This window comes from Phyllobates terribilis, unplaced genomic scaffold (genome assembly GCF_046119375.1).
Source record: "Phyllobates terribilis strain yellow unplaced genomic scaffold, ASM4611937v1 Scaffold_1__5_contigs__length_1240528914, whole genome shotgun sequence".
NCBI lineage: Eukaryota > Metazoa > Chordata > Amphibia > Anura > Dendrobatidae > Phyllobates > Phyllobates terribilis.
This window is the reverse complement of record NW_027362761.1, coordinates 257,044,972-257,072,601: the sequence shown is the minus strand read 5'-3', so window position 1 is coordinate 257,072,601 and position 27,630 is coordinate 257,044,972. Positions and strand designations below refer to the sequence as shown.

The 27,630-nt window shown below is 43.3% G+C and overlaps 1 protein-coding gene across 1 annotated transcript; it reads right to left on the bottom strand.

Moving 5' to 3' along the window:
• Positions 1-406: 406 nt before the first annotated feature.
• On the bottom strand, positions 407-4,332 carry LOC141166728 (olfactory receptor 6B1-like). Its single transcript, XM_073653696.1, has 2 exons — positions 4,309-4,332; positions 407-1,309 (listed from the first exon to the last, which is right to left on the bottom strand). Exons 1-2 carry the CDS (start codon positions 4,330-4,332, stop codon positions 407-409), a joined length of 927 nt encoding a protein of 308 aa, XP_073509797.1.
• Positions 4,333-27,630: the final 23,298 nt, after the last annotated feature.

The following is a 27,630-nucleotide window of genomic DNA, read 5'->3' as shown; positions in this document are numbered from 1 at the left end:
GTATAATATAGATTTTATTGACGCTAATTATAACAGAGACAACATGAGCATGATAGAATAACCATGATCTTGTACAATAAAAATGATTGAAGTGGAACACAACATGTTATTCATATTTCTTTCCATTATTGTTTGTACGAAGACATTCATCAAGGTGTTTTTGCCAACACCTTCTAATGTCTCTAAATTTTGGCGCAGCCCAAAGTTGGCCAAAAAAATTCAGACTTTTGCCGTTTTCAAGTTAGTTTCGGCTAGCTCTGCCAAAGTTCCCCCATTCCTCTTTAAGAGGACTTTATCAAATGTTCTCCAATATAATGCTGAAAACTGTGTGGACCTACAAGAAGAATTAAACTTAAAAAAAAAAATAATGTTTTCAGCAGCTAATAAGATTTTATTTTTCCTAATACTATAGTCTAAGAGTTTTTATTATACATTTTTTTACCTCAGTGTTCCTAAGGCAGTAAATTATTGGATTCAAAAGTGGAGTCAAAATTGAGTAAAAAATAGACACATATTTATATCTATCAAATGGACTAGTCTTTTTAGGCCTTGTATAGATAAAAAATGTTGTGGAAAAAAATATGGCAACTACCATAAGATGAGAAGTACATGTGGAGAAGGCCTTCCTCTGCCCAAGAGAATTTGGAATTTTCAGAATTGACTGTATAATACACAGATAGGTGAAGATGATGACGGCAAGAGGGACAAGACTAACTATCATGCCTAGAATGAAATCCACCAATTCAGCAAGAGAAACATCTGTACATGCCAAGTTCAGCACTGGAGAAATATCACAGAAAAAATGGTTAATAACATTGGGACCACAATAGGACAATCTAAATATAAAGATAACTTTCAGCATAGCTATAGCAAAGCCAAGCACCCAGGAGCCGACTGCCAAATGGAAGCAAAAAGTATTACTCATAATGACTGTATAACGCAAAGGGATACATATTGCCACATATCTGTCAAAAGCCATGACAGCTAAAAGGAAGCATTCAGTGCAGGCAAGGGATATAAAAATGTACAACTGAGCCATGCAGGCAAAGAAGTTGACCTTTTTGTTTTGCGTGATTATATTATTCAAGAGATTCGGTATAGTGACTGTGACATACCAGATTTCCAACACAGATAGGCTGCATAAAAGATAGTACATGGGTTTGTGCAGTGTAATATTCATTGTGATGGTGACAATTATAACCACATTTTCTGCTACCGTTAAAATATATAATATAAGGAAGACAGTGAAGAGAACAGATTGGAGCTCTGGACTTGTCGGGAAGCCAACTAAGATGAATGCTGAGATGTTGTTCCCTTGGTGTTCCTCCATAATTATACTGGCTTATAATTGTATTGAGCATTACAGAAAGTAGAAAATCTACAGTCTTTCCAATAAAGGTGAACTGTGGAGAGACATTCATGAGAAATACGCAGAAACTTAAAACGTGAACAGCACTGCATTACAGTTGACCACAAGATATACACCCTAAGAGTATACTGTACATGCTTAAATTGCACTTAGCACCATGATTAAGGGCCTGAAAATCGGAAAAATAAACAATACATGATATAACAGCAGAGTCTACAGCAGAGAGGTAATATTTCATGCTTGACACAGTCATACAGTAGAGTATGTACATGAAAATAAGAACGTTCACTACTATGAAATTGTTTTATAACCTCATCTAAAGAAATAGTACCAATAAAGGAAAAACTGCATTTAGAGGATAAAATAAAGTATAAAGGGTTTTATCAAGTATATAAGTTATTGATGAGATAGGTCATCTGAATGTTTCCAGCACTCAGCTCCAATCTGTGGCATGTGGAAGGAGTATTAACTCCAGATTGAAAGCAAATTGCTTTTAGCCACATAAAAACTCAGAAATCAGTTCGAAACTTTTTGGGTTATGATTGTGGGATGCTCCAGTTCATTGTCGTGCCAGTTATTGTCACTTGTTGCATACTAAAAGGGGCAGAATTCTGAAACTGAGAGACCTTGGCACCTAGACCAAGATATCAGCACTGTTCAACATTGCTTCTTCCAGTCGTTGGGTGAATAAAAATGAACTGAAATGACAGAAAAGGGTGCACAAAGTGAACCTCTTCATAGACTGATCAATAGATTAGAATAATGACATCATCCATTCTGAACTGCAAGTGAAATGTCACATACCAAGCCAGTGTCTACAAAAACCATCAGAAAGCATTTGGGCTATGAGCCAGATGGCCAGCTACAGGTGTTCCATTGCTCTCAAGCCTCTTCTCTCAAAGGCTATCATGCTGCACAGTACAACAGAAAGGATAGAATGGAGGTTTTATTTTTTTCAGCATTAAGTCCCACTTTTGTTTTGCGCACAGTGATAGCCAAAGAGTGGTAGACAACACCATGAAAATGACTTCATGAGGGAACATCACCACCGGTCCGACTCCCAGAATTAGGGTGGTTGCTGGTTGGACCCCTTTAGTTTTCATTTCAGGTACACTAACAGTTCATTTTGTACAATGAATTGGTCATGGAAACAGAGATATGGCCATTTCTCCAAAGAGTCCCAGGAGCCATTTTTCAACACAATGCCAAGTCGCATGTAGCTCTTGCTATTATGACCATTCGTCATTGTCAGTTGTGCTACCATGGCGTCTCTGGACTTGTCTCCCATCATACACAACTGCGATGTCATTAGACAGGATTTGGAAAAAGAGCTGCCAGCAGCGGATCTTGATGATTTGCGTGCACAAGTTCATTCAGCTTGGCAGAACATTCCTCAGACAACCATTAGTAACCTCATTGTTAGCACACCATGGCATTTAAGTGCATGTATTTCTGAAAGTGATGTTCCTATGCAATACTGAATAAATCAAAATGTTTTGAAACTGTTGTTTCTTCTTTTTCAACTCTTGAATATCATTAACTTGTATATCAATCCTGTGAGTTCCATTATGCACAACTGTTTTTTCTTGGTGTTGCAATGTCATTGTTATGCAATGTAATAAATATACATCACTAATAGTGTTGAGCGAACATGCTCAATACTGCTCGGTACTCGCCCGATCATCACGCTACTCGGGATGTTCGGCGAGCACCGAGCATTTCCGGGTTACTCGGGCGGGAGCTCGGGTCTCCGCCCTGCATGTTTGCCGCTCTTTACAAAGCCAATGAACATGCAGGGATTGCCAGCCAGTCACTGTAATGCTGCAGCCATGTTGGTTGTGGGCATTACAGTGATTGGCTGGCCGCACAGCGTCACCTCGAGTATTTAAAACCGGGCGCCGCCATCTTGGACACAGTCGCTCCAGATTAGACAGTGTAGGGACAGTGCTGCTGATTTAGGGAGCGATATAAACTGCGAAATAGTTAGTGTAGGGTCTGTAAAGGCTGCCAGAACAAACAAACAGTCCTTTTCAGGGCTAATATCCATCCCAGATACCAGGCAGGCAGGCTGTATAGGAGACGCAGTGGTTATACCAGCAAACGCTGCATTACAGTCTTGTGTGCTCCTGTTGCTGAAATTGCTGGACTTAGCACCAGGTGTCAGGGGCCGGGAAAAATCCTTTTTTTCTCATCTAAATCCTCCTTTTTTTTTCCTCCTTCACACTGTACAAATACCCGTCTTATTAACCTTTTGGTGTGTCTCCCCCACCCCAAAAAAAAGCGTGTCTCTGTTTTTTCAGACACAAATATAACTGTTGAAAATAGTCTGGTGTAGGCTAGAGAAACAGAATTGTTGTTTTGCACTTCCACGGTTCAAACCTCTGTATTATCCATTTTGGGCCATTTGTATCTAAAAAAAAAACAGTTTGAGTGTGTCGCTCACTGTTCAGCCGCAAATCTATATATTTAAAAAAGTCTGGTATACCCCAGTAAACAATAACTGTGGTTTTGCCATCCCACGGTAAAAAATCTCTATTATTCAGCTTTTGGTATATTTTCCGTAAAGAAAAACAGTAGTGTCTCCTGACTGTTGTGACACAAAAATATATCTGTTGAAAATAGTCTTGTGTAGGCCCGACATCCCAAAGTGGTTTCGCAGTTCCATGGGTCAAATCTCTGTACTATCCAGTTTTGGGCCTTTGGTATCTAAAAAAAAAAGCAGTTTGAGTGTGTCGCTCACTGTTCAGCTGCAAATATCTCTATTTAAAAAAGTGTGGTATACCCCAGTAAACAATAACTGTGGTTTTGCCATCCCACGGTAAAAAATCTCTATTATTCAGCTTTTGGTAGTTTTTTCCATAAAGAAAAACAGTAGTGTCTCCTGACTGTTGTGACACAAAAATATATCTGTTGAAAATAGTCTTGTGTAGGCCCGACATCCCAGTGTGGTTTCGCAGTTCCATGGGTCAAATCTCTGTACTATCCAGTTTTGGGCCTTTGGTATCTAAAAAAAAAGCAGTTTGAGTGTGTCGCTCACTGTTCAGCTGCAAATATCTCTATTTAAAAAAGTGTGGTATACCCCAGTAAACAATAACTGTGGTTTTGCCATCCCACGGTAAAAAATCTCTATTATTCAGCTTTTGGTAGTTTTTTCCGTAAAGAAAAACAGTAGTGTCTCCTGACTGTTGTGACACAAAAATATATCTGTTGAAAATAGTCTTGTGTAGGCCCGACATCCCAGTGTGGTTTCGCAGTTCCATGGGTCAAATCGCTGTACTATCCAGTTTTGGGCCTTTGGTATCTAAAAAAAAGCAGTTTGAGTGTGTCGCTCACTGTTCAGCCGCAAATATCTCTATTTAATAAAGTGTGGTATACCTCAGTAAACAATAACTGTGGTTTTGCCATCCCACGGTAAAAAATCTCTATTATTCAGCTTTTGGTAGTTTTTTCCGTAAAGAAAAACAGTAGTGTCTCCTGACTGTTGTGACACAAAAATATATCTGTTGAAAATAGTCTTGTGTAGGCCCGACATCCCAGTGTGGTTTCGCAGTTCCACGGGTCAAATCGCTGTACTATCCAGTTTTGGGCCTTTGGTATCTAAAAAAAAGCAGTTTGAGTGAGTCGCTCACTGTTAAGCCGCAAGTATCTCTATTTAAAAAAGTGTGGTATACCCCAGTAAACAATAACTGTGGTTTTGCCATCCCACGGAAAAAATCTCTATTATTCAGCTTTTGGTAGTTTTTTTCCGCAAAGAAAAACAGTAGTGTCTCCTGACTGTTGTGACACAAAAATATATCTGTTGAAAATAGTCTTGTGTAGGCCCGACATCCCAGTGTGGTTTCGTAGTTCCACGGGTCAAATCGCTGTACTATCCAGTTTTGGGCCTTTGGTATCTAAAAAAAAAGCAGTTTGAGTGTGTCGCTCACTGTTCAGCCGCAAATATCTCTATTTAAAAAAGTGTGGTATACCCCAGTAAAGAATAACTGTGGTATTGCCATCCCATGGTAAAAAATCTCTATTATTCAGCTTTTGGTAGTTTTTTCCGTAAAGAAAAACAGTAGTGTCTCCTGACTGTTGTGACACAAAAATATATCTGTTGAAAATAGTCTTGTGTAGGCCCGACATCCCAGTGTGGTTTCGCAGTTCCACGGGTCAAATCGCTGTACTATCCAGTTTTGGGCCTTTGGTATCTAAAAAAAAGCAGTTTGAGTGTGTCGCTCACTGTTCAGCCGCAAATATCTCTATTTAAAAAAGTGTGGTATACCTCAGTAAACAATAACTGTGGTTTTGCCATCCCACGGTAAAAAATCTCTATTATTCAGCTTTTGGTAGTTTTTTCCGTAAAGAAAAACAGTAGTGTCTCCTGACTGTTGTGACACAAAAATATATCTGTTGAAAATAGTCTTGTGTAGGCCCGACATCCCAGTGTGGTTTCGCAGTTCCACGGGTCAAATCGCTGTACTATCCAGTTTTGGGCCTTTGGTATCTAAAAAAAAGCAGTTTGAGTGAGTTGCTCACTGTTAAGCCGCAAGTATCTCTATTTAAAAAAGTGTGGTATACCCCAGTAAACAATAACTGTGGTTTTGCCATCCCACGGAAAAAATCTCTATTATTCAGCTTTTGGTAGTTTTTTTCCGCAAAGAAAAACAGTAGTGTCTCCTGACTGTTGTGACACAAAAATATATCTGTTGAAAATAGTCTTGTGTAGGCCCGACATCCCAGTGTGGTTTCGCAGTTCCACGGGTCAAATCGCTGTACTATCCAGTTTTGGGCCTTTGGTATCTAAAAAAAAAGCAGTTTGAGTGTGTCGCTCACTGTTCAGCCGCAAATATCTCTATTTAAAAAAGTGTGGTATACCCCAGTAAAGAATAACTGTGGCATTGCCATCCCATGGTAAAAAATCTCTATTATTCAGCTTTTGGTAGTTGTTTCCGTAAAGAAAAACAGTAGTGTCTCCAGACTGTTGTGACACAAAAATATATCTGTTGAAAATAGTCTTGTGTAGGCCCGACATCCCAGTGTGGTTTCGCAGTTCCATGGGCCAAATCGCTGTACTATCCAGTTTTGGGCCTTTGGTATCTTAAAAAAAAAGCAGTTTGAGTGTGTCACTCACTGTTCAGCTGCAAATATATCTATTTAAAAAAGTGTGGTATTCCTCAGTAAACAATAACTGTGGTTTTGCCATCCCACGGTAAAAAATCTCTATTATTCAGGTTTTGGTATATTTTCCGTAAAGAAAAACAGTAGTGTCTCCTGACTGTTGTGACACAAAAATATATCTGTTGAAAATAGTCTTGTGTAGGCCCGACATCCCAGTGTGGTTTCGCAGTTCCACGGGTCAAATCGCTGTACTATCCAGTTTTGGGCCTTTGATATCTAAAAAAAATGCAGTTTGAGTGTGTCGCTCACTGTTCAGCCGCAAATATCTATATTTAAAAAAGTGTGGTATACACCAGTAAACAATAACTGTGGTTTTGCCATCCCACGGTAAAAAATCTCTATTATTCAGGTTTTGGTATATTTTCCGTAAAGAAAAACAGTAGTGTCTCCTGACTGTTGTGACACAAAAATATATCTGTTGAAAATAGTCTTGTGTAGGCCCGACATCCCAGTGTGGTTTCGCAGTTCCACGGGTCAAATTGCTGTACTATCCAGTTTTGGGCCTTTGGTATCTAAAAAAAAAGCAGTTTGAGTGTGTCACTCACTGTTCAGCTGCAAATATCTCTATTTAAAAAAAGTGTGGTATTCCTCAGTAAACAATAACTGTGGTTTTGCCATCCTACGGTAAAAAATCTCTATTATTCAGGTTTTGGTATATTTTCCGTAAAGAAAAACAGTAGTGTCTCCTGACTGTTGTGACACAAAAATATATCTGTTGAAAAAAGTCTTGTGTAGGCCCGACATCCCAGTGTGGTTTCGCAGTTCCACAGGTCAAATCACTGTACTATCCAGTTTTGGGCCTTTGATATCTAAAAAAAATGCAGTTTGAGTGTGTCGCTCACTATTCAGCCGCAAATATCTATATTTAAAAAAGTGTGGTATACCCCAGTAAACAATAACTGTGGTTTTGCCATCCCACGGTAAAAAATCTCTATTATTCAGGTTTTGGTATATTTTCCGTAAAGAAAAACAGTAGTGTCTCCTGACTGTTGTGACACAAAAATATATCTGTTGAAAATAGTCTTGTGTAGGCCCGACATCCCAGTGTGGTTTCGCAGTTCCACGGGTCAAATTGCTGTACTATCCAGTATTGGGCCTTTGGTATCTAAAAAAAGCAGTTTGAGTGTGTCGCTCACTGTTCAGCCGCAAATATCTCTATTTAAAAAAGTGTGGTATACCCCAGTAAACAATAACTGTGGTTTTGCCATCCCACGGTAAAAAATCTCTATTATTCAGCTTTTGGTAGTTTTTTCCGTAAAGAAAAACAGTAGTGTCTCCTGACTGTTGTGACACAAAAATATATCTGTTGAAAATAGTCTTGTGTAGGCCTGACATCCCAGTGTGGTTTCGCAGTTCCACGGGTCAAATCGCTGTACTATCCAGTTTTGGGCCTTTGGTATCTAAAAAAAAGCAGTTTGAGTGTGTCACTCACTGTTCAGCCGCAAATATCTCTATTTAAAAAAGTGTGGTATACCCCAGTAAACAATAACAGTGGTTTTGCCATCCCATGGTAAAAAATCTCTATTATTCAGCTTTTGGTAGTTTTTTCGGTAAAGAAAAACTGTAGTGTCTCCTGACTTTTGTGACACAAAAATATATCTGTTGAAAATAGTCTTGTGTAGGCCCGACATTCCAGTGTGGTTTAGCAGTTCCACGGGTCAAATCACTGTACTATCCAGTTTTGGGCCTTTGGTATCTAAAAAAAAAGCAGTTTGAGTGTGTCACTCACTGTTCAGCCACAAATATCTCTATTTAAAAAAGTGTGGTATACCCCAGTAAACAATAACTGTGGTTTTGCCATCCCACGGTAAAAATCTCTATTATTCAGCTTTTGGTAGTTTTTTCCGTAAAGAAAAACCATAGTGTCTCCTGACTTTTGTGACACAAAAATATATCTGTTGAAAATAGTCTTGTGTAGACCCGACATTCCAGTATGGTTTAGCAGTTCCACGGGTCAAATCGCTGTACTATCCAGTTTTGGGCCTTTGGTACCTAAAAAAAAAGCAGTTTGAGTGTGTCGCTCACTGTTCAGCCGCAAATATCTCTATTTAAAAAAGTGTGGTATACCCCAGTAAACAATAACTGTGGTTTTCCTCTTCCACGGTTCAAATCTACTCTTTATTACCCTTTTTCCATTGATAGTGCAAGTGTAAGCTATTTTACTTCATTTACAATGGGCAAGGCGCGTGGCAAGGGACGTGGAAGTGGACGTTCTGGTGATCGTTCGTGCAGAGGACGGGGCCGTGGCCAAGGTGAAAATGTGCTACAACCAACAGCCACATCTTCTCGCTCCCACTTCTTGACCGAATTACTAGGGAAGCACAGAACAACAACAGTATTGAGAACTGATCAGTGTGAACAGGTTATTAATTGGATAGCAGATAATACTTCCAGTTACCTGGGCACCACCACCTCCGGTCTTTCTTCCACACGGTCAACTCTTAGTAGCCGTGAGTCTCGACCGCATACTCCTCCTCACCCTGATGCTCCTTCCTCCCACCATGCCGAGTGTCGTCTGACAGCAAGTGATCCCACACTTGGACACTCTGAAGAGCTGTTCACTGGTCCATTTCCATATTTGGGCCCCTCACCTGATATGCTTGAAGTGGTGGAAGAGGAGATCCCATGTTGCGATGCCCAAATATTTGAACAGCCACGGCCACAGGAAGTCGACGTTGGCAATCTGTCACAAGAGGTGGACGATGACGAGACACAATTGCCAGGAATTGAGGAGGAGGATCGTGGTGCGCAAGTGGAAGAGGAGTAGGTGGTGGATGATCTAGTAACTGACCCAATGTGGAAGGAGGACATACAGAGTGAGTCCAGCAGCACACAGGGGGAGGGAGGCAGAGTACCCCAACAGGCAGGAGGAAGCAGTGTGGTAGCCGCAGACAGAAGGCAGGCAACCGTTCCCCGTAACACCAAGACGAGGGACGTTGCCAGTACAAGTGGTAGGTCTTCCAGAGTCTGGAATTTTTTTAAAGACTCTGCTGATAACCCCAAAAAGGCCATATGTTCCACCCGCCATGCCAGCATCAGCAGGGGTGACAAAACTACCAGCCTGACCACCACCAGCATGATCAGGCACATGGCAGCAAAGCACCCGACTTTGTGGGGCGAAACCCAGGGTCCACGACCAGTGTCAGCGGGTGTCACCACTGTTTCTTCCACTGTTGTGCGTGCAATAGAACCCCCTGTTGTGTGTGCAAGGCAATCCCCTGTCCATACTGCATGTAAAGATGCCCCCTCCTCTCAGTCTTCACTTGTTATGGCAGTTTCTCAAGAAACAGCATCAACGTCCACGTCCACGTCCCACCGCAGCGTTCAATTGTCCATATTCCAGACCTTTGAACGAAAGCGGAAATTCGCAGCTAACGCCCCACAGGCCACAGTCCTAAATTTGCACATTTCACGACTGCTTGCGTTGGAAATGCTGCCTTTTAGGCTGTTGGAGACGGAATCCTTCCGCAATCTTATGGCGGTGGCCGTCCCTCGGTACTCGGTCCCCAGCCGACACTATTTTGCCCGGTGTGCCATCCTCGCACTACACAAGCACGTGTCCCAAAGCATCTGCCGTGCCCTCAACAACGCAGTTACAGGTAGAGTCCACCTGACAACGGACACGTGGACAAGTGCTTGTGGCCAGGGACGGTACATCTCTCTAACGGCACACTGGGTAAACATAGTGGAAGCCGGGACCCAGTTGGACCTTGGGACAGAACACATCCTCCCCACACCGAGGATTGCGGGCCCTATGTCAGTCAGAGTTGCCCCAACAGTGTACAGCTCCTGGTCATCCTCCTCCTCCTCCTCATGTTCAGCCTCCATCTCAGATATCACCACATCAGTTACAAGCTGGAAGCATTGCAGTACTGCCTCCGCCAAGCGGCAACAGGCTGTGCTGAAACTCATAAGCTTAGGTGATAAACCTCACACTGCTTGTGAGTTGTGGACAGCTGTGAAAGAGCAGGCAGATCTGTGGCTGAGACCGCTGGACCTACATCCCGGCATGGTCATGTGTGACAATGGCAGTGACCTGGTGGCGGCTGTGAGGCGAGGTGAGATCACACACGTACCATGCCTGGCTCATGTGCTTAACCTCGTGGTTCAGCGGTTTCTTAAATCGTACCCCGAGTTGCCAGATCTGCTCGTGAAAGTACTCCGCCTGTCAGCTCATTTTCGCAAGTCGGCTACCGCTTCCGCCGCCCTTGCTGTGTTGCAGCAGCGTTTCCAGCTTCCGGCACACCGACTGGTGTGTGATGTCCCCACACGTTGTAACTCTACCCTCCACATGTTGCAAAGGATTTGTGAGCAGAAGAGAGCAGTTGTGGAGTACCAGCTGCAACAAGGCCGTCGATATTCAGGTCAAACACCACACATAAGACCTCAGGAGTGGACCTGGATGTCTGACATATGTACCATCCTGACAAACTTTGAGGAGTCCACCAAGATGGTGAGTGGCGATGACGCCATCATTAGTGTCAGCATCCCACTTGTCTGTCTTTTGCAACGCTCTCTGCAGAGAATTAAAGAGGAGGCATTGCAGCCAGAGTATGATGAGAGGGATCAAGAAGCCGTAGCGGGTGATTACACACAGCCCAGCCTCATCTCATCCCAACGTGCATTGGGGGACAATGAGGGAGAGGAGGAGGAGGAGGAGGAAGAACAGGAGCTGCTATCATGCGTTGTAGACGGTAGTACCTGTACAAGTGTCATACCGTCGGTTCAGCGTGGGTGGCCTGAGGACAGGGGGGAGGAGGAAGAGGAGGAGGAGGAGGAGAGCATGGTCAGTCGTCATCTTGGTGAGGACACGGAAATCTTGCCCGTTACCAGTCTGGCATGCATGGCTGACTTTATGTTACGCTGCCTTAACCGTGACCCTCGCGTTGTCAAAATGTTGGGTGACAGTCATTACTGTTTGTTGACACTTGTAGACCCCCGCTACAAGGAGAAATTTCACTCTCTTATTCCTGAGGTGGAGAGGTCTACAAAAATGGGGCAGTACCAGAAGGCCCTTGCTGCAGAACTCTTAAAAAAATTCCCATCTGAACACGCTAGCGGCAGACGTCACAGTTCGTTGCCCAACCAAGGCGTACAGGCGAGAGAGATGCAACTCCAATCCAGCAGAGGCAGGGGAACACTGTCAACGTTCTGGGACAGTTTTCTGACACCCGCCCAGCTTACAGGCCCTGAGGCGCGGGGTACTCTCACAAGGAGTGGAAAGTTTCAAAAGATGGTGAGGGAGTACCTTGCCGACCGTACCAGCGTCCTCCGTGATTCCTCTGTGCCTTTTAATTATTGGGTATCCAAGCTGGACACTTGGAATGAACTCGCTCTGTACGCCTTGGAGGTCCTGGCCTGCCCTCCTGCTAGCGTGTTATCGGAGCGTGTTTTTAGTGCCGCTGGGGGAATTTTAACTGATAAGCGCACTCGCCTGTCAACTGACAATGCTGACAAGCTGACCCTCATCAAAATGAACAAGGGCTGGATTGGGCCAGACTTCTCATCACCACCAAATGACAGCAGAGTAACATAAAGTCAAATCCACTGTGTTATTTTGGGAGGTGTATTCACACCCACACATGTGTATACGCTTCCTCGTTTCGGCTGTTTTATCTTCTTCTCCTTATCCTCAGCCTCCACCACCACTATACCACCAGGGTGCCAGCATTGCAAGTTCCTCCGTCCTTATTTTTGGCAGCTTTTGCTTGCAAGGCATAAGCAAATACTATGGGACACCCACTCCCCAATAATGGAACTTTTGTTTGTAATAGGCTGTACTGCATGGCTCTTGTAAGGGGCATTGCAAGTTGCTCCGTCCTAATTTTTGGCAGCTTTTGCTTGGAAAGCATAAGCAAATACTATGGTAGACCCACTCCCCAATAATGGGACTTATGTTTGTAATATGCTGTACTGCATGGCTCTTGTAAGGGGCATTGCAAGTTGCTCCGTCCTAATTTTTGTCAGCTTTTGCTTGCAAGCCATAAGCAAATACTATGGGAGACCCACTCCCCAATAATATGCTGTACTGCATGTGACGCGCCCCCTGGGCCGTGTGTACATGTGTGTGGGATACCCGGTGCCGGGTCTCCGGGGTCTGTAGTCTCCGTGGCGGTGACCCGGTCCCGTGGCTCAGGCTGGTCAAACCAGTGGCAGTCTTTCTTTGGTTTTGAGGTTAATTGTCCGACTGCGCCACCCGTGGATTGCGGTCAGAGAGTACCACCGCTGCGAGGCAGACCTCTGAGGCTGGTGTTGTGTGCGCAGCAGAGAATGGGATAACTCCCCACGGGAGGAGTATAGCCTCAGGGCAGTGAGTGTGGATGATGGGGTGATGGTGCACGAGCGCAGCAGGAACGACTCAGAGTCTTTGCAGTGCAGTTCAGGGTCTTTACTGATGATTATAAGGTAGACCCTCCCGGGAGTACTGGCTAGCATAAGAGGCCTGGTCAGTCTGTGAGCAAGCAGGAGTTCCCCTGGCCAGGTGGAGTTGTAGGCCTCCCCGTCTGTCTGCACTCTTCCTGGCTACCTTGCTGTAAGCGGGTAGAAGTAGCCCACGTCGCTGAGTGTACCGTGTAGTGCTCACCCGTATGGCTGGTGACTTGGGGCCTTCTGTTAGCCTCCGCTCCACGACGGCGGTGCTGGTCCCTTGCTTGTGACTGGCCATATAAGCCTGGAGGCTCAGAGGACCTGAAATCCCCTGCCGGCTGGTTTCTGCTGCTGGATATATAAGTCCTCACAGCCTCGGACTCCTGTGTCCGGTTCCTATTGTCTTCTGTCAGGGCGAGCTCTGCTCAGCTTCCAGCCCCTGGTCTTTAGCTCCTAGCTCCCTCAGAGCTCCTTTCTGTTACTTTCCCTTGCTTTCACTCTGACTCTGACTGTTCTCTGTTCTCTGACTCACTCAACCCCGCCCCAGATCCAGTTTATAAGGGCAGAATTCTCCCCTTCCAGGACTGGGGCAGGAGGATGTTGCATGTTTAAGGGATCCTGACCAGGAAACCTCCCACTTGCTCTCCGACGTAATATCTCTATTACTGTGGTGACCAGACCCCTGGGGTGCCACACATGGCTCTTGTAAGGGGCATTGCAGTTCCTCATAATTTTTGGAAAGCCTTCCATTCACTGCTTAGGCCAACAGTGCACAGGAGACCCAGTTGCTATAAATGGAAAAAAAGGTTTAATTTACACCCTCTGACCTCCATGTCATTTCCAAGGGGCATTGGAGTGCCTCGAAATTTTTGGTAGGCATTGCACTCACTGTATGCCCTATAACTGTGTAGCCGAACTGCTCCTTTTGTTACTGAAACATATCCTACAAGACATATCTGGTTGACTGGCCTGATATTGATGTGAATGGTCCCTGTTCCTCCTGCTCTTTCGCCTTTGCCACTACCTCATCCATCATTTATCACCTGAAGCTTTGTTTTAACGGGAGTCATAGAACTTGGATAGTAGCAGGAAAACATCCAGCAATCCTCGGAGGAGGTAGGATATGCGCCAAAACGCTGACCACCTCAGGCCTAGCCGCTACTACATACATGCGCTTGCATTACAACAAAACAAAGCAGATGCTAACTTCTATCATCCTCATCATGCTCCTCACCTTGGCACTCTCAACTCCCCTGATGGAGAAGCCAGGGCCCACCGGAGGAGTCTGATAGTCCGGTGGGCTCGGCCAATGCTGCCCTAAAGCAGGCCAGGCTAAGAAAAGTGTGGGAAAGGTTACCGGGACAAATAGGGGTGGCTGGGAACTGAGTATGGACACCCGGCCACCCCCTGGAGGCTGGGGAGCAAGCGGGGACACCCGACCACCAGGCGGCTGGGGACTGAGTATGGATACCAGGCCGCCGACACAGCCATGGCGTGGTGGCCAGATTCCGCCTCCACATGCCTAAAAGGCCCAATTTAAAGTGCAAGCAAGCAAGCAGTATGGTATTGCAGCCTGGGGGTGGGTGGGTGGCAGGCTGCATACTTGCGCTTGCATTGCAAGGAATGGGAGAGGTACAATTGAACACTGCCCTGGGACAAGGACTTGAATGGGGATAGTTGCAAGTCTGCAACGACAGGTGCAAGGTGCGAGGCATCTTCGCATGTACCATGAACAGGGGTTTGGCATGCACACACTACAGCGGAATAGGCTCTCCTTCCCACTAAATGCACTGGGAAGGGAACAGGTAATGTTTTGGTATACGCGCTTAATCTTATGTATAAGGCACATCAGGACAAATAAGGGCAGCTGGGGACTGAGTATGGATACCTCGCTGCCGAAGCAGCCATGAGGTAGTGGCCAGCTTCGGCCTCCTCCAACTAAAAGGCCCCATTTCAAGTGCAAGCTAGCAGTATGGAATTGCAGTCTGGGGGTGGGTGGGTGGCAGGCTGCACACTTACACTTGCATTAAAAGAAAACATAGCAGATGCAAACTTCTGTCATCATCATCATGCTCCTCACCTTGGCACTCTCAACTCCACTGATGGAGAAGTCAGGGCCCACCGGAGGAGTCTGGTTCTCTGGTGGGCTAGTCCTAAAGCAGGCCGGGCTAAGAAAAGTGTGTGGGGGGATGTTCCAAGGAGAAATAGGGGCGGCTGGGGACCGTTTATGGACACCCGGCTGCCCCCAGGCGGCTGGGGACCGTGTGTGGACACCCGACCGCGGGGCGGCTGGGGACCGATTATGGACACCTGGCCGCCGGGCGGCTGGGGACTGAGTATGGATTCCAGGCCGCCAACACAGCCATGACGTGGAGGCCAGATTCCGCCTCCACATGCCTAAAAGGCCCAATTTCAAGTTCAAGCAAGCAAGCAGTATGGTATTGCAGCCTGGGGGTGGGTGGGTGGCAGGCTGCATACTTGCGCTTGTATTGCAAGGAATGGGGGAGGTACAATTGAACACTGCCCTGGGACTAGAACTTGCATGGGGATAGTTGCAAGTCTGCATCTTCTGATGCGGCAAGGATCACTTATGATGGGCACACTTTTAGACAGTGACTTGGGAGTCATAGATGCTTCCAGGGGTCTTTTCCATGCTGTTCCCATGTCTTTTCAGCACTTTATGCATGTGTCACACAGCACATGGCCAGATAAGGTTGTAAAATGCTAAAATGACATTTCCCGGTGAATGCATTTGTCATAGTTGAAAGCAATACAAAAGTGCAAAAACGCATAAAAAATGCTACTTGTGAACATAGCCGAAGGTGTGGAGGAGTATTTTTGTTTTTGGTCATTTATTTTAACTTATACACAAGTCTTTTCCCTGGAAAGGATGTTCCTTAACATATTTCACAGGAAAAAAGTTTCACTTTCGTTTTTGAACGTTTTATTGTGAGCCCGTAAAAGTGGCTTAATACCTCTGACCACGTTGTTGACAGCAGTGACCTCGGGTTCAGAAATGCTTCCTGGGGCGATCCCCATGCTGTCCCCATGTCATTTGAGCACTGTCACTATCGTTTTGGGCACTTGTTAGGCTTTTAAAAGACTGCCGGGGGTGCCACCGCAAAAATGCTCGAGTCTCCCATAGACTAACATTGGGCTCGTTGCTCGGGTCGAGCACCCGAGTATCACGGCGAGCTCGGCCCGAGCTTCGAGCACCCGAGCATTTTAGTGCTCGCTCAACACTAATCACTAACAATAGTAGCTTTGATTCAGTGGAGTAGTGTGTATCTTATTCTAAATGTCTTAAGGAGAAAAAAGAATACAAAAGCTGTTTTATTGATAGGACTATTTTTATATAACATTTTCCTTACATGAAGAAAGTGCACAGCACACCCTGAGTGCTATGTTATAAGGCATAACAACTATGTTAGGTTAAGTTTCCACAATGAGTTTTTGCATATATTTGCTGTGCAGCGTCTTACAGTTGCAGCAAAGCGGATGAGATTTATAGAAATATCACTGTCACTATGTATTTTTTTAAATGCTACGTAATCTGACCTGCAGTGCGGGTTTGAATTCTGAAACATGTCAATTTCTCTTGCGGGTGCGCTGAGTATTATGTGTGCATTTCCCCCTTAGAATTGCACCAGATGTGGAAAATCTGCAGATAAAAAATGTGCATGCATTTTTAGTGCTTTTCTGCTTCAAAAACGGACTATATGTATATGCAATCCGCACATGCACGTATCAATAAAGTTTTGTCAAAGTCAAATACCAGTACAGTAAGTATCAAAACAAAGTAGCTTCATTTAAGACATGACATACCAAGAAGAAATAAAAACTGCAGAATTAAAAATGGAATAAAAACGCATGTAAAAATTGCAAGAAATCTAATTTATCTAATAGGTTGAAAAATGATGCACAAAATCTGCAACATCAAAAACTCACCAAATACTGATTGTGGGAACGTAGGCTTAGCATCTAATTACTTCTCTGTCCTCTGCCCCTGTTCTGCTCCACAACTGGTATGAAACTTGTGTGACTAGAAATAAAAAGATGTGTTCCCCAAGTGGTGCTGTCATCAACAAAGATCTTGTGAGTGAATTGTTTAAAAATCATTTTTTTATTCAATGAATAATTAAAAATGTTAAAATCACATGTTAAGTCCCAGACAAGGACCTTCATCAGGTATAAACACAATCACAAGAACTGTATTAATGACAGCACCACTATAAGAATCCTCCTTTTATTAATAATTGTGCATTAGAAATTAAATTAATTGAAATACATCTCTGTCTTTTATTATTTTAAATCAGTTTCTCATAAAATAGTGTGTCGGACATTTACAGTAAATGTGAAACGCGTTGCTGCTGTCAATGGAGAGGTGGTCGGAATTCCTATGTATTTATTTATTTATGACTACAATGACAGAACAGAATAATGGAACCCCGTTCTCAAAGTGGATATGGTTCCCATTAGTGAGATCTACTACACATTTATCAAATTTCCTTTCAATATGCCATAAATGTATAAGATGGGAAAACACCCTTAAGATCTATGTGCAACTGCAACTTCATCTGTATTTAATATATGTAAAGATCTAAATTGACTTTACCTTCAAGGATATCGAGGAGACAGATTTTGCATTAAAAGGACTAATTTCCCACAGAGCTTTTATACTTTCCTAGTTATTTTTACAAAGGGAATATATTTCTCCAAGGATGACGCCAATGATGTGAGGAAGGCACAAGTTCGGGTGCTAATGTTAGTAACAACAAATGGCATTTTTCCCAAGTGCAAATGGTAAAGTGATCAAGCTATTTTTCAGTCAGAAAATGTAAACCAGTTAATTTTGTTGATGAACCTCATCAATTCCTAAATAATTCACATTAAAAATGAGTGAATCAATTATTCAATCAATTTTCATGAATTTTTGAACATTTTTCAAAGTTTGCAAATCCAAATAATTCTTGATTCAATTAGGTCAGATTGACTAAAATCAACATTGCTGTAGCACAAAAAGCACAAGATAGAGAAGAAGGATCACATCCACTCTGGATCGGTTTGATATTTTACAATAATAATTTTCTCATAAAAAAATTAACAAATATATGGTGTATGCAATAAATCCCCATTTACTTGTGAAAGACACCATTACTGGCATCTTTCTTCAGCTACTGGACATGTCCAGACCAGAGTCGTTAATCTCAAGTTATCACGGTATACTACCTGTACACTGATAAAGATAATTACCAATATAGCTGTTTTAATCCAGAATATCCCAATGTGTTATTATTATTAATTATTTGTTCTATATCAGCCGTATAAAATCAAGTTTCTTTTCAACTACAAGAAACCAAGGCTGGGCCTGCAGATTTTGTTAGAATGTTCTGTAAAACGTTTTTCTATAGATAAAATATTCTCTCAGAAACATGAAGTCTTCTGGAAGCTCCTTCATCAGATTTATCTTTGATAACTAATAATTGTTATGTTTACTTTAATTATTTAATTATTCTGTCTGAGCGTATGTGGAAACATCATTGTGGTGAGCCAGAATTTTTATTTATATAGGGGGTAGATCCCTCTCTCATATTCATAGTGGTCCCGTATTTACCTTTTATATCTTATCATTAACTCTTTTAATTGTAAGCTTTATTCTAAATAAATTTTCCTTTTAAATCAAATCACCTATGAAGATGCCATAGAGGTTATGGGAAAAACAATGCCACTTGCAATACATATCAATAGACATAAATAGGATAATATTGGGTGCATCACCATCTAGTGATCACACAAAGATATTGCAGTTTATGATCAAATATATGCGCCTGTGTATATATACACTGCTCAAAAAAATAAAGGGAATACTCAAATAACACATCCTAGATCTGAATGAATGAAATATTCTCATTGAATACTTTGTTCTGTACAAAGTTGAATGTACTGACAACAAAATCACACAAAAATCATCAATGGAAATCAAATTTATTAACCAATGGAGGCCTGGATTTGGAGTCACCCCCAAAATTAAAGTGGAAAAACACACTACAGGCTGATCCAACTTTGATGTAATGTCCTTAAAACAAGTCAAAATGAGGCTCAGCATTGTGTGTGGCCTCCACGTGCCTGTATGACCTCCCTACAATGCTTGGGCATGCTCCTGATGAGGTTGCAGATGGTCTCCTGTGGGATCTCCTCCCAGACCTGGACTAAAGCATCCGCCAACTCCTGGCCAGTCTGTGGTGTAACGTGACGTTGGTGAATGGAGCGGGACATGATGTCCCAGATGTGCTCATTCGGATTCAGGTCTGAGGAACGGGCGGGCCAGTCCATAGCTTCAATGCCTTCATCTTGCAGGAACTGCTGACACACTCCAGCCACATGAGGTCTGGCATTGTCCTGCATTAGGAGGAACCCAGGGCCTATCGCACCAGCATATGGTCTCACAAGGGGTCTGAGGATCTCATCTCCGTACTTAATGGCAGTCAGGCTACCTCTGGCGAGCACATGGAGGGCTGTGCGGCCCTCCAAAGAAATGCCACCCCACACCATTACTGACCCACTGCCAAACCGGTCATGCTGAAGGATGTTGCAGGCAGCAGATCGCTCTCCATGGCGTATCCAGACTCTGTCACATCTGTCACATGTGCTTAGTGTGAACCTGCTTTCGTCTGTGAAGAGCACAGGGCGCCAGTGGCGACTTTGCCAATCCTGGTGTTCTGTGGCAAATGCCAAGCGTCCTGCAAGGTGTTGGGCTGTGAGCACAACCCCCATCTGAGGACGTCGGGCCCTCATACCACCCTCATGGAGTCGGTTTCTAATCGTTTGTGCAGACACATGCACATTTGTGGCCTGCTGGAGGTCATTTTGCAGGGCTCTGGCAGTGCTCCTCCTGTTCCTGTTAAAGACGGGAGGGGATCTCGCTTCTTCTCAGGTAGACGAATTAGATTACCTATAAAGATTTCCTATAGGAATGACGCTTCAAATAAGACACTCACTACAGACTGTCTCAAGAGAATGATTCTGTTTATTTTAAGATGTAATGTAATTATATACCCCAATCAACGTGGGTTGTGCTTTGATACATGCGTATGAGATTATGTAAATAATATGTTATCCTTGGCGTAAAATAATTAAATAACAGGTGCTTGTCAATACATCTGCAGGATATTCATGATGTATGATACTCCCAACATCCTTTCTCACTGATAATACTGAATACAGTCCAGGTCATGGTGAACTTAGGGAGTTTCCTGGTGGTGATATATTGGGACTTTATTTTGTGTACAGACACAGGACAAGTATGATAATTATAAACCAATGAGCCAATCCTTATAAAGGTCATGAGAACACTACAAGAAAACAGAACAAACAAAAGTATTGCTAAATAAGGATTATCTGACTGAAAAACAAGTCTTCTTATAGGCAATGATTTGAAGCTGAACCATTATTTTAACAATTCCCCTCTTTTTATCATCTTGTCATACTGTCTGTCCCTCATGTCCCTACCTAAATTCTAGGCCTGCAAATTAACCCTACTTCACGACATCACGGTGCTAACCCTCCGTATGTAGTGGGATGCCAGTCCTGCTGCGCATCCGTTCAAATTAATTTGTTATCAGACCCACTGTCCCTTACTTTCCCTACTAATTTCTGAGTATAGTTACTATATGTATAGAGGGAATATTTTGTATATGTCTGTTTAAATATAATAGATTGCTGTATATATATAATAACTATAGATTATATGTTTCGGTATCTTCGAGTAAATAGTAGCTGAGAGTTCAGCATCTATCAGGTTCCATCCTCTGCTGGTAGGATTTGCTTTTCAGACCAATGGCTTTGCGCAGAACATACAATCCGATAAGTCTGCTGCAGTCATCTTGTTGCAGAAGATGCATTCTCGCTGTGCTGTGGTTATTATTGTAGTAAGGACTTGGGTTTGTTTCACTTCAGTGTCTGTATCAATTTTATGTTGAGATTTACCTGGAAAACATTTACAATTAGAAGCAAGAATTTTCTTTATCATCATCACAAAAAGTTTTATGATTATTGCAACCACCACTATTATAAACACAGCCTGGATCAAGAAATGTATGACACCACTTATCCACCCTCCAACTCCCCTAAATAAGTTTAAAGGATTCATCCAAGCGAGCCATTCTGGTAGTGGTAAATTATCTAAGGCATTTGCCTTCCGCACACCTTTTTTGATCCGTTGTGCTTGTTCTATATCATGTGTGACTTGCATTAAACCAGTGGGATTTATAAAATGGCAACATGCTGGACCTACAACCTGGCAAAAACCTCGTTACGAGGCAGTAAGGTAGTCTAGCACCATAGAGTGTTGATTAGTGATCATTATCAGTTGTTTCATGTAGGCGGATTCCACATTAATTGCATCAAATAAATAATCAGTTATATTATCAAAAACGTCCCCCAGCTCCTCTATCATCTAGGCATTTCTCATTGTGCCAAAGGTTACCCCCAAGGGACCAGTTAACACCATTCCTGCCTTGAGATACCAGGGTGTTCCCATGAGATGTTTTCTTGGGGGGGGGGGGAGTTATACTCCTTTTTGCAAGCATATGGCTGGGCACATTCTTATAGGGGAAGTCTTCATCTTCCCAAACCCATGTGGCAGGCTCTAATCTAGCCAATGTACAGGTGCCTTCTGCACCTTTGGGTATCCATCTGTAGGCCTTGTCTCCACATACTGTATATACGCCCTTTGGTAACTGAAATTGAAACTCATTTAGGAAGGCCATAACAATAGTTACCAAGCGTACTGTTTGTGGGTATAAACACCAAGAATCCTCTAAGTCGGTAGTAACTGCTCTATAGTATTGGAGAACCAAACATTGGGGTTGGGTGTTAATACTTATGGACATTTCGGATGCTCCATCTCCCAATTGGCCTTCCCTTGTCTCTTCATCTACATGTATAACTCCCTTTTCTGTACACTGGTGGGTATCTCTTAAGGCAAAGAGGTGTTCCTTTTTCGAATTTCTATGGATATGTCTTTCCAGGCAAGTTGGTTTACATTGCTGACCACCTTTACTAACATCATAAGAAACAGGGTGTTTTGCTGCGAAGCTGAGCTTCAATTGTTGATCAGGTATTTTCCCTAAATAATGGAGAAGTGAAATGGCTGCCTCTGTCACTTTCTATCACCTCAGGGACTCCATATCTGCACACTACTTGCATGTCTACCATCTTAGACCTCAGTTCACATTGCTTGGTTTTTTGTCTTGTTTGCATTCTGTGCAATTTAAGGGTGTGGCATCCCCTTTGTTGAGCTGATTAGTATATATGTAGCTTACCACGGGCCTAGGTGGTCTGGAGTTGGGACCCGGTCCTATTTGTCTACCCTTTTATATGCATTACTTCAACTTTGATACACAGTAAGGTTTTTAATATAGACAGTATAGGTACCGTCCCAATTTAGGGTCACCTTGCCGCTGGTGGGACAGCTTGTATACTTTTTTTGATCAAAAATAGTTCACTAAGTACCCTATATTTATTATGCAACTTTGCTTTACATTTATATATAATGATGGTAGGGTATGAGATATATTTTTTGTCTTTTGTAGGTTTTGCTTCTTTTTGCTAGTGTGAACATGCTCCTATTTCTTGCATGTCTACCATCTTAGACCTCAGTTCACATTGCTTGGATTTTTGTCTTGTTTGCATTCTGTGCAATTTAAGGGTGTGGCATCCCCTTTGTTGAGCTGATTAGTATATATGTAGCTTACCACGGGCCTAGGTGGTCTGGAGTTGGGACCCGGTCCTATTTGTCTACCCTTTTATATGCATTACTTCAACTTTGATATACAGTAAGGTTTTTAATATAGACAGTATAGGTACTGTCCCAATTTAGGGTCACCTTGCCGCTGGTGGGACGGCTTGTATACTTTTTTTGATCAAAAATAGTTCACTAAGTACCCTATATTTATTATGCAACTTTGCTTTACATTTATATATAATGATGGTAGGGTATGAGATATATTTTTTGTCTTTTGTAGGTTACACTACTTCAGAGAGTAGTTTCTTGGCTACTGTTTTAGCATTAGCTTTTGCAACTGGCCAGGCCTCTGGCCATGATGAGAATATGTCGATACAGACAAGCACATACTCATAAATGCCTACCTTCGGGAGCTGAATGAAATCTATCTGAAGTCGCTGAAACGGGTATAATAGTCTCACAGTGCACTTTGGTGGCACTTTCACTGTTTTTCCCACATTGTGACATGCACAGATTATGCATCCCTGTATGAATTTAACAGCAGCATAGTGGAATCCTGGTGCTACCCAATAGATTTTTACCTGACTTACCATTGCATCCTTGGACTGATGGGTTGGTCCATGAGAAAGAGTGCACATCATAGAGTACTGGGATCTTGGCAGACAGTATTTGCCATCTGCTCTCCACAGTCCATCCTTTCCCTGTTTAGCTGAGCGTTTAGTCCATTCTTCCTTTTCTGGTGCAGAGGCCTGATCCTGTAGGCTCTGAAAGAGATCCAGGTCCACACTCCCAGACACTTCCACAGTGTATGTTTCTACTGGGAGGGGTAACAGGGCTGCAGATTTTGCAGCTGCATCCGCCCTCCTGTTTCCCTCCGCCTCTTTTGTGCACTCTTTGGTGTGAGCTTGTACCTTTACAATAGCAACCTGTTTTGGCAACTCCAATGCTCTGAGGAGTTGTGCTACTGCTTCTGCATTCTTTAAGGGTTTACCAGAAGTACCAATAAACTTTCTGCTTTTCCATATGGGACCATAATCATGGCAAATGCCAAATGCATAGCGAGTGTCTGTAAAAACATTCGCAATTCTGTTTTCTGCAATTATACATGCTTCAACGAGTGCTTTTAACTCAGCTTCCTGGGCAGACATTCTAGGGGACAGTGCTTCACCCTTCAATACTTCATTTTGACTGACTATAGCATAGCCTGTATGGGGCTTCCCATCTAGGTAGTATCGGGAGCCATCTACATATAGCTCTAGATCCGCCTCGGACATTGGTGTTTCTTGTACATTGGCCAGTGGTTTAGTTTCTGTGTCCATTAACTCAAAGCAGTTATGCTCAAAGTGTAATGTTTCATCATCAATTGGTTCAGGTATTAGTATGGCAGGGTTAAGAGTCATACACCTTCTGATAGTTACATTTGGGGGTGTCAATAATGCCACCTCGTACTTGGTCAATCTGCTCATGGAAAGGTGTTTTGTCCTGGCCTGGAGCAGAAGCTCCTGTACTGAATGGGGAGCTTGAATTTCTAGTGCATTGTCTAGCACTATATCAGCCACCTTTTCTTTCAACATTACACAGGCGGCTACCTCTCTGATGCATGAGGTTGCCCCCTTTGCAACAATATCGAGCTGAGCAGAGTAGTATCCTAGAGGACGATGTCTACCTCCATGTTTTTGGGTGAGCACACCTTTAGCATGCCCCCCTGATTTATGACAGAAAAGGAAAAATGGTAGGCCGTAGTTGGGGATTTCTAGTGCTGGTGCTGAGAGAATGGCATCCTTGAACATTTGAAACCCCTGTTTTTCTTCTAGGGTCAGCAAATAAAGCTGGCCCTTATTGCATGCAGAAAGCACGTCAAATAGGGGCTGCATAATGGCAGATGCAGAAGGAATCCACTCTCTACAGTAGCTGACCAGCCCCAGGAACGTTCTTAATGTGCTGGAAGTTGTTGGTTCTACAGCCTGACTGATTGTTTTTTTTTTTTGTTTTTTTTTCCTTTCTGGAGTGATATGTTTGAGTGGGAAGGAGATACAATGTCCTAAGAACACTACTCTTTCCTTTGCAATTTGCAGTTTTTCCTTGGATACCTTGCAACCTTCGTGGTACAAGAAGATTAGTAAAGATAATGTCTCTTTTAAACATACATCCTTACTTGGGGTACACAACAGTAGATCATCCACATACTGAAGTAGCTGAATGTCTTGATTCTCAGGATGCCAAGAGAGAAGTACTCCTGCCATTGCCTCTGAGAAGATGGAGGGAGAAGTTGCTCCCCCCTGAGGCAACCGGGTCCAGCAATACTGCTTTCCTCCATGGATGAAGGCAAACAGCAGCTGGCTCTTATCATCTATTGGCACTGAGAAGAAAGCATTACTGAGGTCAATCACTGTGAAAAATGTTGCATTAGATGGAATTTGATTTAATACGGTATATGGATTTGGTACTATGGGCGTGTCTACAACCATTAATTTATTAATCTCTCTCAAATCATGGACCATGCATTCCTTGATTATACCTTTTTCTAGGTATTTATTCACCTGTAGTGCAATTGCTTCTGTTTGCTCCTTGCTCAGGGGATATTGTCTCATACGTACCGGTGCAACACGAGGCTTCAACCTAATTGTTACTGGGGTTATTTTTAACAGTCCAACATCCGTTTTATCTTGTACCCATAGTACGGTTGGTACGTTACCAGGCATCTCCTGTATGTCGTCATCGAGACCTGTATCCACCTCCTTTTCAAGTTGAATTATTGACATCATTGTTGATATTGTTGTTTCAGATAATGGACCTGCAATGGTAACACCTTTCTTTCCAAATTTAATGATCGCATTCATTGCATTAAGAATGTCTGCACGTATTAAATTTCTAGGATATTTATCTGAGACAAGTAGATGGGTACATAAGTCAATAGCATGTGCTATCTTTAGCATTTACAGGTTCAGTTTCCTTTAGATGTGACCCTTCTCACCGTACCCAAAACAGAAACCCTTTGTTTACAATCCTCTGGGTCCATTTTTTTTTTTCGTCTACTCTTCCGCCTAAAGTAGTTCGAGTGGCTGACTTCACTGTGTCCTTAATAGTGTCCTGAAAGGCATCTGGGTGTATATTTACCATAATTGTGGTGACCTTATCTTTCTTTTTCTCTTATTTATGGCCTGTTCTAATCCTCTGAATGTGGATATTGACTGCTCCAAGGGGCATATAAGCATTCTGGGTGCAGCTTAAACACCTGTGCCCTGAGGTCTTCTCTGAGACCAGTGATAAACATAATTCTCAGAAACCCCAATTCCCTTGTATTATTCAAATTATAATCATGATATTTAAACACAGCTACGCACCTAGCATGGAATTTGTCTACAGCTTCCTCGTGTTCTTGGAATATCTCTGGCGGCCCTGAGATAAGGCTTTCTGCCATTGTTTTCGTAACTGCATTCAACCGGAGAATAAACTGTTTCCCCGAGTCTAGAGTTTTAGTGTCATCTGGTAGCGCTTGTATACCATTTCCTTCATGGACTTGTTTTACTTTTTCCACAAGCGGCACTCCACCATTGAGACTACAGAGCAGTACCAGATCACTCCACGTAGCGTCATAGTTCTCAGCTACCCCTTTCACCGACCTTATAATATCCTATCGGATTTTTATACATGTCTGGAAAACTATTTGCCATTGACAATTGCTCTGACGTAGACCATGGTTTATACCAAGTGGTGGTATCCGTTTTACCTGTTGTCCTGCATCCCCCTGTGTACCCCTGGTTGTTTGTGTAATGACTGGGAACGCAGCCGTCTCTGGTTTTCTTTTGTCGAGATTACAGTTTTCACACTGAAATATTGTATTACTATCCTGACATCCTGGGCAGATCCATGTTTTAGAGCGTAGTGCTATTGTTCCTCTTAGCTGCTGAGTGCGGGGAGGGGCTGTGGACTGCATGTGTGTGCCTGCGTTCTCCTCTCCACCGTCCTCCTCACTGGCAACTGAGCTGATAGCCAGATTTTCCCTTTCTCTCTCTTTATCCTCTACCCCCCCAAGTCCCATCCTTGCCTACTTTTAGTTTTAAAATTATTGTCTCACGTGGAGTCATGGATGGGGATGGTGTCATATGCAGGTGAAGGGATCGGTCACTATCTGTAGTAGATGTAGTACTATGCGGGGGAGAGAATTGATAGGTGTCTTTCTCGGGAGGACTTTGTTTGTTTCCTCTTTGTTGGGGTGGAGAAACTATCAGTAGACCCAGATGGGATCCCTGGAAAATGGTTTCCTATAGCGTAGGCGGGGGGGTTCTCAGGTGTACCTGGACTGACTGGGAGTGGCGGATACAAAACGTGAGAATACTGATAGCCCTGTTGCTTTGGCATCAGGACGGGTGTCTGGTGCTGTGGCATCAGAACGGGTTGTTGGGCATAGGTGTAATGAGGTGAGTGTTGTGGCTGTGATGATATGATCGGATACATCGTGAGTGATGGGGAAGGAGATTGGAGAACCTGATTAATTGATTCGTCCATATATGGCATAGTGCTGGCACTATGTATGGTTGTTGGGGAGGTAGAAACCTCGGACAGTGATTTTTCTTTCTCAACACTTACATTTGACTCTGATCTATCACTTGGCTCTAATCTATTCTCTGAAGGAGCGGAGGGCGCAGCCTGGATTGGACCTTGTTCCCGACTAGGTGTCGGGGGTTGTATGACATGAGATCTGCTTCTGATCACTACCTGATCAGTTTCATCGTCATCATCGGGAATTAAAAGGGGATGATGTCTCTCACTAGTTCTCAACCAGGCTGCAACCTGTGCTCCGTAATCATGCTTATCAATCCATTGCGAATGTTCCTGACTGAACCGTTTCCATCTCTCAGCATCTAGGCATCCCTTGGCTGGCATACCAGCCCTTTTCAATATCTTTGTTGCATCTTTTACAGCTGCCCTGCCGTGCTCCCTTCTCACAAGATCACACATGGTGCACCTCGGATCCTTATTCCTTGAT